The sequence below is a fragment of the Cynocephalus volans genome, chromosome 1 (genome assembly GCF_027409185.1).
Source record: "Cynocephalus volans isolate mCynVol1 chromosome 1, mCynVol1.pri, whole genome shotgun sequence".
In the NCBI taxonomy this organism is placed as follows: Eukaryota; Metazoa; Chordata; class Mammalia; order Dermoptera; family Cynocephalidae; genus Cynocephalus; species Cynocephalus volans.
Genome location: NC_084460.1, coordinates 289672850 through 289693243, shown reverse-complemented (window position 1 = coordinate 289693243; position 20394 = coordinate 289672850). Strand labels below are relative to the sequence as shown.

At 36.6% G+C, this 20394-nt stretch overlaps 1 protein-coding gene across 4 annotated transcripts in view; it reads right to left on the bottom strand.

Annotated features, from left to right (window-relative positions):
• RHBDD1 (rhomboid domain containing 1) overlaps positions 1 to 20394 on the bottom strand; it is a 183128-nt gene that overhangs the window by 111166 nt on the left and 51568 nt on the right. For 3 of the 4 annotated variants that reach the window (XM_063075484.1, XM_063075503.1, XM_063075474.1), the window contains 2 exons: positions 4269 to 4784; positions 2430 to 2562 (listed from right to left, as the gene is read on the bottom strand). In XM_063075484.1, the coding sequence (XP_062931554.1) occupies positions 2430 to 2562; positions 4269 to 4701 (566 nt within the window). In that variant the 5' untranslated portion in view covers positions 4702 to 4784. Of the gene's footprint in view, positions 1 to 2429; positions 2563 to 4268; positions 4785 to 12326; positions 12392 to 20394 lie in introns of those variants that run through there. The other variant, XM_063075493.1, reaches the window with a different exon arrangement.

The window sequence follows — 20394 nt, the reverse complement described above, 5'->3', positions numbered from 1 at the left end:
AAACTCCTTAACTGGGGGAAATTGCTAATTCCATGGCTTTCGTAAAATACATAAGTTCACCAAATGTTTGCTTTGGCAGATTTTTTTTTCTTCCTACCGGCAGCCCATATAGTCCTACAATAAAGCAGCCCTCTTTGTTCTAAAGATTTACAGTGTTTTCCCAATGAAAATTCTAATTGACAACCACCAGGAGAATAACAATGCAAAGCAAAGAGAGCTCCAGTTTCTCCCATTCTTCCAAGATCCATCATCAAAGCAGCACTCTCTTCTTAGGTTTCCTGGACTAGTGATTAGCTCAGTCTTTATCTGGACACATGCTTAAGCAGATGCTTAGGTATTCGAAGTTTATCATTCAAAGCAGTCAAATCTTACAAACAAAAAAAAATTTATTATTTCATTTACTTCCCAGTCTCAGAATATCAGGTCACTCCACCCAGAATAAGCATATTACACAAAAATGCAACTAGGTCTTTTCCAAGTAAAGTAGGGGAGGGCCTCAAAAAAAAAAAAAATGCAAGATGATTCAGAAATAGCTGCATGAGAATATTAAAAACACTGTTTTTCAATGGATTCATTATAGGGTAAAAGTTCAATACCAAAGGGAGTGATTTTCATATGAATGTTGGGTGTTGCCAGTCACATACAAGAGCCTACACAGAGAACCAAGTCAAATCAAGCAACTCAGAGGAGCTGTGAGTGACAAGGTATAAAGAGGGCTGTTCGGATAAGGGACAGACATTACTGGACTCTTTTTCAAAGAAAACTTTGAAGATTTTGTTAGGCTTTCTTCGTTGAACTGTCACAAGTAACAATAGAATTGTAAATGAATGGTGTTCAGTAGCCACATCACTGCCATTTACAGACCAGCTGCCAATGGCTGCCCTTGATGAGAAATTAGCATTAAAGAAGGTTACTGGGCTGACACATAGCCCAGGGAGAATTCTCTCAAATAAGGTATGACACCCAACACAAGCACACAAATCAAAACCAAAATAAAAACTCCTGTCTGAAAAGAAGAGCAGCAAAAAAAAAAAAACAAAAAAAAAAACCGAAAACAAAACACCTCCTTACTTTTTCTGAATCTTCTGTATCTCTCCCTTCTCCAAACAGTGTCTAGGTCCCCACAGTATAAATAAACAAGCCAACCATGTGTTTCCAGTTGCATAATACAGATTAAGTGAAGTGAAGCTGGTGGAAGAGGTGGAAAAATACCACAATTCATTCTCCTTTTTCTAAACAGAAAGCAAAAAAGGAAACTAAGGAGGGAAAGTACAGTGTAAATGGGGAGGAGGACTAAAGCAGAAGTCAGAAAGCCTGAATCCTGACTAGTGTGTGCCACAAGCTTTTTGACGAACGTTATGGTTCAACTGTGTCCCTCAAAAGTTCATTTACTGGAAACTTATCTCAATTGCAACAGTGTTAAGAAGATGGGGAAATCCAATTATGGTATTTGAAATGTGGGGTTGTTAAGGTGATTAGATTGTGAGGACTCTGTCCTTGTGAATGGATTGATCCATTCATGGAGTAATGGCCGTGGTTCTGATGGGTTTGTAAAGAGAACAAGTGAGAAGGTTAACTCTCTTGCTCACACCATTCTCATCATGACATCCTGCTTCACTGTAGCGAGTCCCCACCAAGAAAAAAATCCCTCACCAGATGCATCCCCTGGACCTCGGGCTTCCCAGCCTCCAAAACTGTAAGGAATAAATTTCATTTCTCTATAAATTACCCAGTTTCAGGTAGTCATTTATAAGCAACAGAAACGAAAATACAAGTCCCAAATTTCCATGTCCTCATCTGTAAAGGAAAGGATTCATTGACATGAGCGATTCTGGAACTGCACTTCCTGGAACCCTACCATCTGGGGGAGGTGCCTCTGAGGCAAGCCACATCAACATGGGAGTAAGGGGAAGGGACGAGACCCCATGCTTCCTCTCAACCCCAAACAGTTCACAGTTGATCCATTAGGTTCTGAGTAAAGCCTTTTGTTTAAAGAGTTCTATTTCCAAGATAACTAACAGTTAAAATGGCTTAAAAGCATTCAACCAACATACCTTGTGGTTTTTCATCTTTATAATAATGTGGCTTCTACAAACCTCTTTGGATTACTGTCATTAGAATTAACTAGCTGACTGGCTGGTCAATATTGATCCTCAAATCTGCATATTAGTTATGTTCTCTTATTCCCACTTAAAAGGTGAGGAAACTGAAACTCAGATATGAAAAATACCCCAAAATTATACAGTTCAAAAGTTGACGGGATTCAAACCCAGGAATGTCGGACATTAGGACCATTAAGCTTGGTTTGGTCCATATAGTTATAGAATAAACTTCACAGAAAAAAACAATTGGTGACCTTATTATTATTCCAATTCTTTCTCCATTAAACATCTGCTTATTCGTTTTATTCTCTACGAGTAAACACTTACCCTGGTGAGAAGAAATGAATAGCCACAAGTTCTGCCCAACAAGCAAATTTGTTGGGTACAGGAAAGCCCAAAACGTTGACAAAGCCTCCAGGGCAATAATGGTTGTTAAGAACTTTCAAAGCAAACAAAACTCCTACAAAAGAATAAAGAGCATACAAATATCAACAATCCAAATATGGAGACAATCAACATTTACCAAAAACCACTAATTTAATGTGAAAATGGGTATCTGATTACATCTAACGTTTTGCTGTGAAACATACTCTATTCCTTACTACCCAGCATTCAGTAAAAAGACAATGTTCAAAGCAACCATTCCTTTGATGTTTCTTAACATGGAAATTCATACTGACTTTCAGTATGCTACTAAATACATAACATATAAAATGGGAATAAAACACCAGCAATGGTACTAAATGCCACTGAATTATATACACTTTAAAATAGTTAATTTTATGCTATATGAATTTTAACTCCATTTTTAAAAAACCAGTAATATATATTTTTCTAGCCTCTATGGAATACTTTCTGAAGCCAGAACACATTTTCTTTCCTCTCCACAATGAGATACATAAGGATACATCTGGGAGAGAAGAGGGAAGAATGACAGTGCAAGTAGATTAGATTTCCTTGTTTCAGGACTATTCCCCTCACCTCCCTTCACATTCTAATGTTTAGAACACCGAATTTAAATCCTAATGGCAATTTCAGTCTCATAAAATATCTGTAAAAAAAAGAACTAGCAAGGAGGAAAGGTGAGAGACAGTGCATCATATGATTAAAGTCACACAGGTTGGATTTAAATCTCAGCCCTACCACTTACTCACTGTGTAACCTTGAGCTAGGTACCTCACTTCTATGGGTCTTAGCTTCCTCATCTACAAAATAAGATGATGCTGCCTTCCTATGGATCTGCTATATGAATTAAATAGAATTATCTAGAGTGACTATCATGGCTCCTAAAACATAGCAAGCATGCCATGGGAGAATGTGGCACATTTATTTTAATGAAGTTATTTAGAGACATATGTGGGACAGTTCTCCCACCTTTCTCACTTATAGTTCTAAAAAATAACTAGAATGTGTTGGAAATGTGACATCCTGAGATAAAGGCAGAGCTAGCCAGAACAGCCCAGACTCTGTTACAGTTCCCTCCTAGAACAGGATATCCTTCAAATCTTTGCCCAGTGATTCATGAGACCTCCAAGATATGTAACCCAGGGCAGGCTGCCTTTTGGGGTCCCTCATCTGCAGTGCGAGTGAGGCATGCACAGTTGAGACTCCATCTGCCCTGGGCAGCTTTCTGAGCCTTGGGGGACTGGCTTACAATGAATCCTAGGCTTCTGTTGTCCTTCGCTGCCTGTCTCTAAGTAATAAATCCACCTCATGTAACTTGTTGCCTATGCGCATGTTCTGTCTCACTGGACCCAGACCATTTGGTAATCAGTGCACAGTGAATCTACTATGAAGTAGATTCATAGGCATACTCATCTTTTTTGAGAACTCCCTACCACAAATGCATCTGTGGATCTTTCCATGGCCCTATCATATTGTGGCCAGTCCATGTTTCCAGTACTACATCTCCTACAAAACCACCTTTCAGCAGGCCCTAGTCCAGACTGTTCAAGAGTCAATGATGTGGCATAATGAAGAATAGTAAAAACTATGTCCCTCCTGTGCTCCCGTTGGCCTCCTCTTCAAGATGCAAGCCTCAGCAGCTCTTAACCACCCAGAATTCAGTCCTCTTACCAACTAGGGAACAGCACTTCATAAAATGATAGCAGCCACACCTCCCTCACTGCCTTCATACAGGCTACCTCAGAAATTCTTCTGCCTTACCTGAGAAACCTACAGCACAGCTCCTTCTGAAGTCAGGTTCATCCATAAATTCAGCAACAGCAAACTGCAAAAGCAGGTACACTACCCCAGTGAGTAGGGAGAATGTGGTGACGACATAGGCAAACCATCTACTCCCCAGTCTTCTTTCCAGATTTATGCCTTTCCAGAGCATGGACACCATATTGAAATACAAATGCCAATCGTCAGCATGGTGAAAGGGAGAAAGCAGTAAACGTTGCCAGTCTTTTTGCTGGTAACACTTCTCCACACTAAGGCAGGAGTAATACAGGGGCTTCAAAGGATTCAAGAAGAACCAAATGTTGAGAGCCAAAGTTGCTAGGGTGACAGGTGGAATATTGTTGATCCCAACATGGAACATTTGAGAAAAGAGCAGAATAAGCCCAGTATTAATCCCTCTTGATCTCCGCTGCATTGTTAGATACCAGAAAAACAGCCCAGGGATGGGAAAATGTGGTCAGATTTTAGGAAGCTGGAGAGGTATACAGATAGATGAACCTAAAAAATAAAATGAAAATCTATCAATTAAGAATTAGTACATTGATAAGACATATTCACTTGAAGATGAGCTCACAGTAGGTATATCCTACCTCCTATTTTAATGGCAATATCTATTTTCAATGTTTTCCAGAATAACATCCAGAAAACTGGCTGACTCCCTTCCTTCATTTACATTCTAAAATAGAAATTTTATCCCAAATTCCAATGGACCTGTTAATATGCTTTCTCTGACAAATATGCCATGAAATTATAATAATACATTAATTATATAATAATTATATTAATATATAGTAATTATATCAGTCTTCCTTGTAAACAAACTTGTAACCTAATGAAAAACCTACAAAGATAATGTGCAAATATTAAATAATGATTTCTATTGAGAATCCTGGCCAGGATTCTTTACCCCTTTCATTTATTAAAAGAATCATTCAGTTTTGATATGTCAGAATGAGTTTGCTCCAAAGTTTTTAAATATCAACAAACAAGTTTTAAGATGCAAGTATACTTTATCTTCTATCCCAATTTCCATATTACCAGACATCAACTGCCTGAATGCTTTAATTTTACAAAAACTTCAGTTTTTAAAGATTACCTATTATGTACCAAATCCTGGATTAAAACACAGTCCTTGTTTTTAAGGAGCTCACATCCCACTAAGAAGTAAACCAACAACTGCCACACAATGTTCTAAATGCAGTGACAGAAGGAGCCCAGAGGTGATGACATGGCTATGGTCTTATAAGATGAGCTGGAGTTAGCAACAAGAAAGAGTTCCATGGTTCAACAGTCGACTTCTCCAGCCCCCTGATCTGAGCTGGCATTGTGGCATACTCTCTGGCTGACAGAATGTAGAGGGAGGGATACTACATGAGCTCCAAGCCTCGGCCTCAGGGTGATTTTCAGGCTTCTCTCTCATGAAACCCTCTCAAGCAACCACGTGGACAAATCTGGGCTAGCCTGTTGGATAATAAAAGAAAGACACATGCTCTAGTCGCCCCAATGGCCCTGGCCACTAGCCAGCTAATGGCCCAGAAGCAAAGGTGTCTAGCTGACCACAGATGTACAAGTGAGTTCAGCTGAGCCCAGCCTAATTTGTTGATGCACAGAACAGTGAGCTAAATAAATGGTACTTGGTTTACTTCATCAAGTTTTGGAGTGATTTGTTATGCAGCAAACTAATACAGAACGTATTTGCTCTGGGGAGGGACTGGTTTATGTTCGTGGGAAGAAGCTAGTAACAAAAGAGAGGGGGATAAGAGACACAGACTAAAGATGAAAGAGATAAACAAAAAGAATGAAGTCTTGGAGGGAAGAGCCCTTTCCTCTTAAAACAAAGAAAGAAAAAAATGTCAGATGTAGATGTGGGTAAATAGGCAGCTTAGGGGACAGGATGCTGAGAAAGTTCTCATCTAGTGGTTTCTGTTTTCTCTATGGAGATTTATTGCCCCCAACCAAATAGGTAACTCACTCTGACACCCTAAAGATTCTAACTCAGAGAGCATGATGCACGATGCATAGGCTTTGGAGTAAAAAAAAAAGGCACATTTCTCCTACTTACTAGATCTGTGACTTAGGGCAAATCACTTTCTGAACTTCTTCATTTTGAATTAGGAATGATAACACCTCCTTCCAAGGATTATTGCAACATGCTTGTAACAAAGGAGGTGCCGAATAAATGGCAGCTACTATTTTCATTTCTATAAGGTAATCTCGCTATGGGAAAACTAATTCCTTTGAAAATGGTAGCATCCTAATAAGGCTTAAATGTGCTCCCTATCCCCCATATGAATTTTTATTATCAACATCACACCCAAAGCAATGCCCAAGAAAAAACTATGCATATACAGATTCTATTTTTCCATGAACTTTTTGAAGTACCTTCGTATGTGTATGCATGTGTATATGTATATATACTTAGCCACACACATATGTAATTAGCCACATACATGCATACACACACATTATTAGCACAACCCAAGTTTCTTTATTGTCATGGACTTATTATTGTAGCTCTGTAACATTCTCATGAACTAGAGAATTTAATAAAATTTCAACTCAAAAGCTCCTAAATAACTTTGGAGAAATGGCCTAAATTTTTCACATTGGAACTCAAGTCAATTTTCAACTCTTCAACTACTGTAATGTTTTTGCAATTTCCCCAAATAATTATATACACACACAGACACACAGACACACAGACACACACACACACACACACACACACACACACACACACACACACACAGGGGTACTTCAAAAAGTTGGTGGAAAAACAGAATTAAAAGATAACATGAAACTTTCCATCAACTTTTTGAAGTATCCGTGTGTGTGTGTGTGTGTGTGTGTGTGTGTGTGTGTGTGTGTGTGTGTGTGTCAAACATAATTACCTATAATGGGGCAATGAAAAAATATGGCCTTGATCTATTAAATAATCAGCTTACAAGAAATCATAAAATAAACGCTTCAATATAAGTGTAAATAGTATCCTATGAATGTCGGGCTATACACAGCAGAAAATCAAAACCAATCACACCTTAAGAAAAAGATCCTTCTCAATAGAAATCATTAGTGTTGAAAAGCATAAGTGAAAGGATATAATTTCCCCAGTCTTACTTCACACTGTACACTCAGGCGTATAATTCATTACATCTGGCCAAATCCAAAGGTTTCTTTCCATTTATATTCCTTCTCACTTCCCAGCTCTCTCCCCCCACTGTTGACCGCTCCTACTTCCTGAGTCCAGGGGACACCTTGCTCTCCTGCAACTTCACCCCTCCTTCTAATCTCTCTTTCTCTGCTTTTCACTTTTCCTCTGTCTTTACTCTGCCTTGCACACACTCATGGACTTCCACTCTCATAGTTTTTTAACACTTTTCATCAGGACGATTCCCAAATTTATACTTTTCAGCCTGATTGCTCAGCAGGTTTCAGGGACATAATCTTATGGGAAGAATACAGTCTGCCTGATGTCTTGGTTTCTGAAAACTAAATTATCCTTTCCCACAGAATGATGATTCAGCCATTCCTTCTTTCACTCATCTATTTAATAAATATTTATGAAATGTCAAATGCATACCAGGAACTGGAGGCACAGCAAAGAACGAAACAGTTTATAAACTAAGCCCCTAAATGGCCCATTTCTATTTTTTGGAAAAAATAATATTGAAATAAAAATACTGGCTTCAGGAAATCAAAAGATAAATAAAATTATGTGGTTCAAATCCTCAGTGAATGACTTATCTGTGCTGCTTAAACTCAAAATTTATGTTCTACCTACGCTGGCATTCTAGTGGCTTTTGTTTGCGAAAGTATGCATTCACTGAGGATAAGTCATTCCTATTTTATAACAACTCTATAGCCCAGTTTCCTTCCTAATGAATTATCAAGTCAGCCATCCAAGGTGACGGATGCAGCTAGTCCCAGGGAACTTAAATCCAACTGGTCCTTCTGAAGATCAAATACGTAACTTGACCTTGTGGGCCAGGCAGACATAGTTCTAGGAACACCAAGGAAAACAGATCACAATAAGTGAGCTTTGACCATAAAACGAACATTGTTAATGTCCTGCCCATGAATTACACAAAAATTTTTAGAGTGCCGTGCTGTATGAGAGATCATAGAGACGTGATCAATTATAGCAACTTATCTATGATCTGGAAACCTATATAATCTGTTTGGTTTTGGAAGTAGTTTATATGTTCTACCTTGTACCCAGACCATAAACTAGAGCTCAAAGAAGAGCAAGCTACACCCTGCACTTCCCTACCTCATAAACATATCCCCCTTCCCACAGACTTAACATGCCCAAAATTGAACACTGAACTGTCCCTTCCAAATATGCTCCTCCTCTCATGTCCCCCATCTCAGGACATGGAATCTCCATCTATCCAGCTGTTCAAGTTAAAGATGTAGAAAATATCCTCGACATGTCCTTTGCCTTCATCACTCCACCACCCCCAAATCCTATCCATCAAATTTTGTTTATTCTTCTTTCAAGCAGGTTTTTTCAACCTACTTCTTTCTAGCTCTACGGCCACTACTCTAGTCTAAGCCACCATCATAACTTGCCTGATTACAACAAAATTCAACTAACTGGATTCTCTGCTTCTCCTCTGATACCCTCCAATGATTTTACACCACTGCTCATAGTAATCTTGTATAAAACTGAAGTTGGATTCCCCAGCAATAAGCCTTCAATGGCTTAGAATTACAGTGAGAATAAAGTACAAACTCTTTACCATAATTATCTGCTTGTTATCACCAGTGCCCTGCCCACCCCTCCAGTCTCACCTCACACTAATCTCTGCCTCAGTCACTATGCTCCAGCCACATAAGAGCTCCCATATAAGGAGCTCCACGATTGCAGTATAAATGGTGAAGGGCAAGAATTATCTTATCCATTTTGATCACCAGGAATACCTAGAGCCACCCCATGACCACCACAAATACACAGTGACTGACATATGATCCATGCTTAATAATTATTTCCCAAATGACTCAAGATTAGTATTTTTTAATGTATCTACATTATATAATAAATGAAAATGATTAAGTCTGAATACCTAAGATATGTTCATCCTTAAGTATTTTTCTTGCAATTGTAACAATCTATCCCATAGCACTATACATATTATTCCACTTAGCATTTTTATTTCCAGAACAATATTTATAACATTTATCTCAACTTTATAGAAATAAACCTCTGACCCATTTAAAATGTATTGATAAGTTGCTTCACCAGAACTATCTAACAACAAAAATAACATTTTAGTTATGTAGTAATACACAGTAGACAGCATTATATCAAGGTTGTGGCAGACAGAAATGGAAGATTTCTTGAAACACTGATAGGAAAATTACCCATATTTACATTTAATGAGAAATTAAAAATTAAATAGGTACGTAATAAGAAAATCTAAGTGGCTAGAACAAACAAAAGAAACTGAATTCATAACTTGGGAAACTAATGTGCCTCAAGGGGGAGAGAAAGGAGTAAAAAGGGAAAAGAAACTAATTGCAGTGATTTTCAATTCCACTTACCAAGCAGAATATATTTCATCATCATTATTTACCAAGGCAGTATATATCTCAATTTTCAGATTTAAATGTTCAATAAGAATTGAGATGATTAAATTGCAAGAATACATACCAGTTATAAATTCTACTCCCAACTTGGTGTCTGATACTAACCAAATTAATTTTGCAAGAAGGAAAGAAACTACAGTTTTAATGGGAGTAATGAAATGCTGTTCTGAAGACACAGACTTCCATATTATTATAAGAGCAACAAATCCTAAATTATTCACTAAAATCTTTTTAAATTTTATGAGGCTTTTTTTGTTTGTTCAAGACTCAAGAAAAGGTTTATCACTACATATTTGAGATAGATTAATGCTATGTCATGACTATCATTACTATTTTCATGCCTTTGGTAAATATGGCAAATTTCATTTCATAGTTTCATATATTTTAAGTACATGCTCTTTAAAAATCATAAGGAAAGGGCCGGCCCCATGGCTCACTTGGGAGAGTGCAGCGCTGGTAGCGCTGAGGCCACGGGTTCGGATCCTATATAGAGATGGCCGGTGCGCTCACTGGCAGAATGTGGTGCAGATGACACCATGGCAAGGGTTATGATCCCCTTACCGGTAAGAAAAAAAAAAAAAAAACATAGGGAAAAAGGTGGGTTTGTTCAAGTTATTTGGCAAGTATTTATCAAAGGCCTTCTATCACTCAGGATCAGTATTTTATTTTGTTAATAATATCTGACTTTCCAGATGCTTAAGCTTTGATTTTTAAAATTTGAGATATAATTCACATACCATAAAATTCATTCTTTTAAAGTACACAATTCAGTAGTTTTTACTGTATTCAAAAGGTTGTGCAAACATCACTAGTGTTTAATTCTAGAATTTTCATGACGTCAAAAAGAGACCCCATACCCATCAGCAGTCACTTCCCACCCCACTCCCCAGTGCCTGGCAACAACTAATCTACTTTCTGTCTCTAAGGATTTGCCTATTTTGGACATTTCATATAAACGAAATCACACAATATGTAGCATTTTGTGTCTGATTTTTCTCCCTTAGCATAATGTTTTCTAAATTAATCCATGTTGTATCAAGTATCAATACCTCATTTCTCTTTATGCCTCAAATAATATTTTATTGTGTAGATACATCACATTTTGTTTATCCATTCATCGGTTGATGGGTTGGGCTATAATGAATAATGCAGCTATTAACATTCATGTACAGTTTTTTGTATGAACATAACTTTTCAATTATCTTAAATATATACCTAGGAGTGGAATTCCAGGGTCATATAGGATCTCTATGTTTAACTTTTGAGGAACTGCCAAACTGTTTTCCAAATTTCTGCACCATTTTACATTCTCTCCGGCACTATATGTGAATTTCATTTTTGCCACATTCTCACCAATAATTGTTTTTATTTATCTGTTTCATTAGCCATTCGTAGTGGGCATGAAGTGGTATAGGTCTGCATTTCCCTAACGACTAATGATACTGGGCAAATGCTTCAATTTTCATTGCTTCAAATACAAGATAAGCATACACATATACACGCACATACATTCTACAAGAAATTATTTAACAAGCTCAGGTCAAGAGAACGCTTCAGAAAGAAAGGTGAAACCATACTGATTAAACAGCAAAGACTAGCACTGGCATCCCTCTGTGCATGATGTGTTAAAAAGGAATATGAATGTACTTCGATGGCAGAGCATGGCTTAGGCCAATACATTCATTTGTAAATACTGTAAAAATCATTTTCAAAGAAACAGAGTTAGTATGCTTTATTACTTGCAAACAAAGCAGAAACACTATGGAAATAGCAAATTATTTATACTAAACATAAAAACTTCCACCGCTTTTTGAATTACAAGAGCTAGACAACAAATTAGTGCATCACAAATTGCACATTAACTCAGTCAAAATATACAAAAAACACTAGACACGTTTTTTTCTCTTATCCTGTTTCAGTACCGTGTACTTTCTCCGGGAATAAACGGAACTGGAGCACTTCTTCTTACTCCTGTAACTTTCTACAGAATCTTATCATTCATGGCTTTTCAAGTCCAAACTTAAGAAAGTGTTTTCTCAACTTGTTACTGTAGATAGGATAAGAACTTTTTGGTCCAGCACAATAATAATAAAATTATTTGTTCTCCAATAAAACTTCTTAGCATAATTTTATTTTTCCCAAAAAATATTAGCTTCCTTAGGCCCCCAACAGAACTCGATTACAAAATGCAGATTTTTAAGATAGTTCTGAAAATAAGAAAATGATATAGTATTATATGCATTTGCATTCAGTGAAAAACAATAATTTATTAACTGAATACTTGCAAACTAATGTTTCCTCTTCTCAAATACATGAGTGCATTTCAAAAAGCTTTGCTATATGCAAAACAGTCATATGAATAACATGTAAATTATTATTTACATGGTAAATAATAATGGTATGGCTTCACATCATTACACTGTATTCAATTTACCAGAATGCATCATATACCTGAGCTGATTAGTAAATAGAGAATCCTGGAGGTACAGTTGGGAATCTTCACCAGACAGCACAATCATTTGATGACAAGTTGCACATAAATGACAATTTTTTCTGGCCATCTAAATCTGTTAATTGGCTTCATGACCTACATTAATGATAAAATTGGAGGAATTTAGAGTAGGGTTCTCTGTTTTCTTATTTTAAATTAAAGGCAAAGACAGAAAGAGATGAAGACAATCAGATGAATGAAAACTGACTTCATGAATAAAAAATGAAAACTGGAACCAAATTATTTTAAGAAGGTAATGGGAATTCTAGTCTTTATGAACATTCTGATGCTCTCAGTAATTACATTCCAGTATCTATTCATGGAAATATCTACAACTTGGATGATGTTCCAGAAAAAAATTGGGAATTGAGAGCATTTTCTCCTTTTTAAGACTGCTGAGACCTTTAATACAATGGTTCTCCAACCACATACACTTCATCATTATAAACACATTAAGAAACTGTCTCAACCAACTTGAAAACAACCATTAGACTATCTCTCTAATGCCAATTGGATAGACATTTCTGATTTTAGGTAATTAGACCTAGGGTTAAGACACAAGAGCTCCTCCTTCCTTTTTTCCTCAATACACCATCTGCCAAAATGAATACAAATACAAATTTACCATCCCTTAATGGGACAATGTCCAATTGTCTTTCATAATAGCCTGCCTTAAGTATCAATACCATCCATGAAAAGACAAAGACAGAATACATGACCTCTAGGGAGTTAGGATTTAAGCCTACTAAACAGAATAAGTAGAATATTCCAGATGAGTAAAGTAAACAACCATTAACAACGCCATGTGTTATGTGGTGACAAGACTCCACCAAAGCTCAGGACTTTATCACCCTACACTCTTTCCCCAATCTACGTACACAATGCCTGACTCAATTTGCTTAATATCCAATTTCACCATATTATCCCCTCCCACCCAATCCATCAAATGGCTGTCTATATATACTTCACCACCAAAAGACTGAATAGTGTCATGATTAACAGAATGAATCTGGAGCCTAATTGCGAGGGTTCAAAGCCTGGCTTAATTGCTTGTGAATTGTATGACCGTGGGTAAGGTCTTAATCAATCTACACTTAAATTTCTTCATTTATAAAACAGATACTAAATAATAACATGACCTACCTCATAGAGTTGTTGGTTAATATGTGTAAAACACTTAGAACAATGTCTGAAACATAATAAGTACTACATAAATAATAGCTGACATTAAATCTTTATCATGATCAATTTCAAGCTATTAAGCCCAGCAGGAATCAAGGTCTTATGATATTTACATACCTTCCAATAATAACTAATATTTATACAATTACAGTTTTAAAGTACAAATGTATAATTTGCTTCATTTCACTTAATTCTCACAATTCTATGAAAACAAAATTAGTTCCATTTTATCTGCTAGCTGGTCTACCCAACACTTGACGAGAAAATTATTTAACTGTCCAGATACTCATTCTGAATCATGCTCTATAGAGTTGCCTATATGAGAAGTACCCTAATGGAGCTTCTGCCCTTGAGACTTTCTGGGGATGCTGAAATGTCAGGACTCAGCTTTCTCTGTCCAAGGTGCTTAATAAGCAAGGCCATCGCCACAGATGGGCAGTCATATGAGCTCTCCCACCACGAGAGGTCACCAGAGTGAATTTCACACACATCATCACAAAGCTTGTATTTTGAGCTTTTATTTTATGTTTACCATTCCAAATGTAAGTGCCCAATTTAGGTGGAAAGCTTTCCAGCAGTTTTAGGGTGAAATTGTGAAAGAGAAAAAATTCCATTTTTCTTATACAGATGAAGAAACCAAGATAACAATGCCTGTAAACCGGACTATTAGAACTCAAACTCAGCTCTTCCCACCAGACAGTGCTGCTTTATCTGTCCAGCCTTTCAACTTTCTGTCTCTAACAATTGCAACCCCTACTGCTACTGTCTATGCCTAGCAGCCCAGCCTACCCATCACTTAAGAAAGCCAAATTCTACATTCTGCACTTCCATAGCCTGTAACAAATAGCTATAAGTGGTTACATACAAATCTTTTGATATTCTAGGCTGTGAACCAGAGGCAGGCTAGGAAATAGTTCAATGTTCTGTTTCACAGCCTATATCTTTTAACTTAAGTCACTAGACTAAGAACCCCTAAAAAAGATGTCAGCTACTTTTCTTTCCCATAAATGCTTCTTGGAAGATAAACTTAAGTTTAAGACAACTATTTAAAAGTAGTAAAAGGACCAAAACAATGTTTCATTTTAGCTAAACTTCTATTTGTAATATACAGTGTAAAATTTAATTAGAACTTAGTAATGAGAAAAAGACGATTAAGTGTGAAGATTTCAAAGCTTACCATTTAGCAAAAATCTTCCTTTTATGAAAAATAAGATCTTACCAAAAGAGATAAGGAAGAACAATAAATTTTAACTTTGATATTGCTTTTGGCAAATGTCTTAGTTCAGGATGCTATAACAAAGTACTATAGACCAGGTGGCTTATAAACAACAGAAATTTATTTCTCACAGTTCTGGAGACTTGTAGAACAAGATCAGGGTGCCACAATGGTCAGGTTCTGGTGAGGATTCTCTTCCAGGTTGCTGACTGCTATCTTTTTTGTTGTATCCTCACATGGTGCAAAGACAGCAGGAGAGCTCTCTGAGATTCCTTTTGCAAAGGCACTAAATCTGTTCATGGGGCTCCACCCTCATGACCTAATATCCTCCCAATGGCTCCACCTCCTAATACCATCACATTGGGTGTTCTGGAGTCACCAAAATTTCTGGAGCCATTGCATGCAAACATTTTTATTTTTGTAAACAGAAAAATTCCTGAGACAAAACTGAAGTAGTAGCTATGAAAAGGGAAGTTTAAATTAAATATGAGAAAGTGGTTTCAAATGATACGATTATCTATTCTAAGCCATAGAAATGCATGCCCAACGCATGCATAAATGGAATCACCAACAGAAACTGACAAGTCAGTTATCCTACGAATTCAACAAAATTCAAGAAGTGATAAGACTGATTAAGAGTGTTTATGGAAAGATAAGATCAATTTCACCTAAGAGGGAATACAGGAGAGTAGAAAGTACACAAACTTAAACAGAAGACTTTAGTTTCTGCCCTGACCTTACCACTTAGGAATGGTCTAAGAACTAAAAGATATAACAAGGAAACAAAAAACCACCACCACCAGCACAACAAAAACCAAACTTTTCTACAACCCTGAGGACTAACTATTGGGGGTAAAAAATCCAAAGGAACTACATATTGGCTTTTGGTAAAAGCAAAAGACTCAGGAAATAAACTACAGATTTAGAAAATGCCCTAAACTAGTTTCAACAACAATAACAGCAGCAACAACAAAAGGGTACGTGTCAGTCTAATGTCAGTTTAATTAAATTACATAGACTAAAAGAAAGTAAGATTCACAATTAGTTCATTCCAAGGGACTTGGGACTTTTGTCAAAATGAAAGGAAAAGACGAGACCTTGGTAGTGGTGAGCAATGTGCACACAGGCACACAGGTAATATGGAAGCTTTCGGTAAAAAAGTCAGATGATTAAAAAAAGAACTACAGAGAGTACTCCTCCAGGGAAGTAGTGCTTCCTCTTCTGCTTTTGCCAGTTGTCCTGTTGTTGCCAGTTGTTGCTCAACCTTCAAAGCAAGCTCCTGTCCTGCCTCCTTGCTGACAGGTTCCCTGACCACATCAGCACTCACTAATCACCCAAATGCTTTCTGCACGTATGCTCTACCAGTGTCAACAAGATGTCACCATCTAACTTTTATCATCTGTATCAAACAGTATATTTTTGGTATACTTTGGGATTTGAGAGCACACACTCTGGGAGCCTAAACTGGTCTCAATGACTGGCTTTAGCATTAAGAGCTGTGTGACCTTACACAAGACACTTAAACTAAGCCTCTGTTTCTCACTGTGCAAATGGAGTAATAATAATAGCTAAACCTGATCCTAAAATTCTTTTAAAAACTGAATGACTTAAAACATCAAAGTGTTTAGAATGCCAGGTACACAATAAGCACTCAGGAAATCATAGATCTTGTTTTAATGATTAAAAAAGAAATACCCATTTTGCTACTGATTTGTAGTTATTCTAAAATACAGATCAAAAAGAAATTTCAAACCATTGGCCGAAGTTATACACACACACATATTTCTAGGTAATCTTTGGTAGTACTGCTTTCAAACTTTAGAAGTACGTTTAACCCATTCAATCCTCTAAACTTTATGAAACAGGTATTATTATTATTACCCATTTTATATATAAGCAGGGATTTTAAGCAAAATAACCTGGTTCCAGAGTCTCTGTTCTTAAAATGAAATTGTGATCTAATTTGTCTGCAGAAAAGTTGAGAGTTTTTAACTCTCAAGTAAGTCTATACTCAGACTCCAGCAATTCATCAAAATCACCATTTAAGTGTTCCTACCAGTTACTGCCTCCAGTGGCTTCAATTACAGGTAAGTTGATCTTGACTGCGACTCTCTATAAGAGCCTTTCTCTCCAGATTTCAGGGCGGTGGTTTGACTTATTACCTCAATTATCTGATAAATCTGAAAAAGTAGATGATTTTCAGTTTGCTTCACCTTCTTTCTTATTGTGAGGACAGGGGTAGTGACTTCCAAGCTCTTTATATGTCAGAGCTGAGAGTGGAAGTCACCCCACTGTCTTCTAATACAAAAGACAATACTTTCACCACCAAAAAATTAGGAAGGATGTAATCTTAGCATAAAAAATAGTCTTTCCCAAGAAGGGATAAGAATATCTCACTGTATAAAACTTTTACTCTACATGAATTGTAATGACATTCTTGATACACGTCAATTTTTAAGTCTATATTTAAGAGAATAGTACAAAATAATGTTCAAATTTCTAACACCCTTCAGAATTGTTATCAGTTGTAGCTAAAAAAAACAACATAAATCGTTTTTAAAATCAAATCAAAAAACAAAAAAGTGACAATAATCCAAATGCCATTTTTCCTAATATTGGAATATATTCTATATAAACAGAGAAGCTAGAAGCTGAGGAACAAAAGCCCCAGTGCCTTCTCCAACTTTCTCCCATCAGGGCCAGGCATCCGGCTGTCTAGTATTCTAGAATGGAGGGTTTGTGAAATGTTCCCTGTTTGGCATTCTTTTACCCCAAGGCCCTACCCTGCAAAGCAAGGTTTAATCTGAGAGGGAAGCCACAGAGAGGTGAAAACTGCTTTTCCACCATTTAAGAATTACTGGTATAAAGGATCACTATCCCAACTTTATCCCTATTTTGCCAAGTCACCAAAAGCTACATGGTCAGATCTTGTCACTTTGCCTTTGAAGAATGACTTCTGCAGAAATGCACTGTAACATTATTAGAGGCCTTGATATGGGTCTCACCCAAGATGGAATCATCTTTGCATTGTGTAAAGCAACATTCAGACTGTTTCTTGTGCAAAACCCATCAGAACAAGAAAAAGTTGAAGTCCGCCTAGTAAATGGATAAGCTTTCTTCTGCCAAGAGCCACTCAACCATTTCAGTTTGTTACTATTTTTTCCTTTACTACAAGCTTGTGTCTTATGTCATCTAAAACTGACATATTTTGGAAATGGGCAAATAATGTACATATATATGTCAATATAGAAAATATTAAATCAATCCAATTCAGAGAAGATGTTAGGGAAGCTTCCTCACCCCGGCCAGGGTTTGAAAGACAAAAAAATGGATAAAGAAAGAAAGTTATTTTAAAGATGGGAAGGAGCACGCATGTGCTGTTAGCATAAAGACATGAAATACGGCAATGTTTAGGGAAGTATAAGCAATTGGTCCAGTCAGTTCTGCTATAATGCTTGCTTTAAAGTGAGCAAATCTGTTCAAATGCAACTGATATATTAGAGAACCATTTGAGCATAATGCAAATTTCAGTTGATGCATGCAGAAAACTGCACCCAGGGGAAGCAAACTACATAGAAATTCACAAAGTGTACACTTTTACACACCTCAAACATCTACCAGCTACCTCAGTTCACATAGTACATTATGAGCTATTCTCATCCACATCTGCAGTTATAACTTCTCGTCAAATTTCATATAACCCTCCTTCCACCACTTGATGATAATACATGAGCTGCAATCCTTCCAACAACCACTTCCACAAGTGAAGTTCCGGACTTTTTGAAGGTAAAGTGTCATATTTACTGTACTAATTATGTATTTCTTAATCATTTAACATGTGTAAAACTGTGCTACCATTTTATGAGGTCTCTATCTTTTTTTTTTTTTTTAACGTGCCTGCCCCTGACAAAGTTTTTGAGTGTTGTGCTCCTAACACCATTTGTCCCAAAGTTCTGTGGTTTTAACTGAGTGATTTTGCATAGCATTGTGATTTTTAGGAATGTATATGTCACATTCTTACAGGGCTGACTGCACCACTAGTGTAAAGTGTGTGGGAAGGAGAACAGACCAACACCCAAGAACTGATGGTTGTTAGCCCATTTCTACTCTATGTCTTACTCTTATACTGCCATTTTTTAGCCAATCTCACTGAAGTTAGAGGTTCTTATCACTCAAATATTCAAAATACCACATGCTCTTAACTTTCTCAAATTAGAGTAAAAGAGGATAAATTTTCTCTCAACCTATCAAATATGCCTGTATTTTTCCCCTTTATGACTTCTCTATCAAAAGTTTTTCACCTTCCTTTGTGTAGACTTTTAAAACAAGATTCATTTAATTTTGGCATTTGTTTACTTGACTGGATGTCCTAAATGTGCCAAGGTTTCATGTCTGATTATAGTTATTCAAGGACACAGATAACATTTGTGTTTGGCCAGATGCTTTTAGTAAGAGAAATAAGTATAATATTTAGTTCAAGTATATAATCCTGATCACCAATTTCAACAAAGAAATAATGGAAGAATAAAAATAAGAACTCAAGATCAGATGCTCTGACAACACATGCGGCTCAATGAACAAAGTACATTTACATTCCTTGTGCATGTTTCACTTCTAGACAGCACACAAGGTCAAACTACTGTCAGTTACAATAAGCTTCTAAACTTTTGGTCAATTACCTGGTTAATAACAAAAGACAAGGCTATGACATCATTACAGTTATAATTAATTTACACAGATCAGCTTCCTGTTAATCAAATACATCTTTAAAAGCTTTTAATTATTTTTCACCTAGAAAGCAACATTCAGATTTGTTAAATGAAAAGCAATCTTGCTGAATTCAACATGAAAGGCTGTCAGGCTGCTCCAAGACACGAAGGACAAAAGGCTTCATAGGGCACACTGCTGCACTACAGGAGCTGTTGTCACATTCATGGCAAACAGAAGCACAGGATGGTGGATAATACAACACATTTTTACAGTTTCAGAACATAAAGAAGTTGTCAGGGAACTGGGGGCATTAAACAGATAAGCTCTGGGAAAAGAAATGTCCCAATGCTTTTGTCAAGACTATATACAAGGCTACCATTATTAACATATGTAGTATAGAGCAGTAGTCAATGGTATGGTCCTTGGCAAGAGCTCTATAACACACCAGCCATGTGACCTTAGGAAAGTTAACCATCAGTTTCTCACCTGTAAAAGGAGATAACGCAGGCTCATTTGGTTTTGTAAGAATTAAATTAGATTATATATGAAGGGTCTTCAAAAAGTTCATGGAAAGATTAGTATTATCTTTTAATTCTATTTTTCCGTGAATTTTGTGAAGTACTCTTGTGTGTGATGGGGGGGATATAAAGTTGTAAACTGGGAAATGATAGTATTTTTATCCGTACAAATAAATTAAAATTAAAAAAATGTTTAATATTAAGTTTTAAGTTCTAAAGTATTCATAACATAGTAACCAACCAATGAGCACTCTCCAGGACTTTCTATGATCTCACATATTTAAACTGCATCATATGATTCAATTACACATACATTTCTTTAAACAGTATATAATAGGGTATGTGGAAGCAACATGAAAGTAAAAATGATTTTTTTAATTAAAATAAATTTTATAGTAAAAT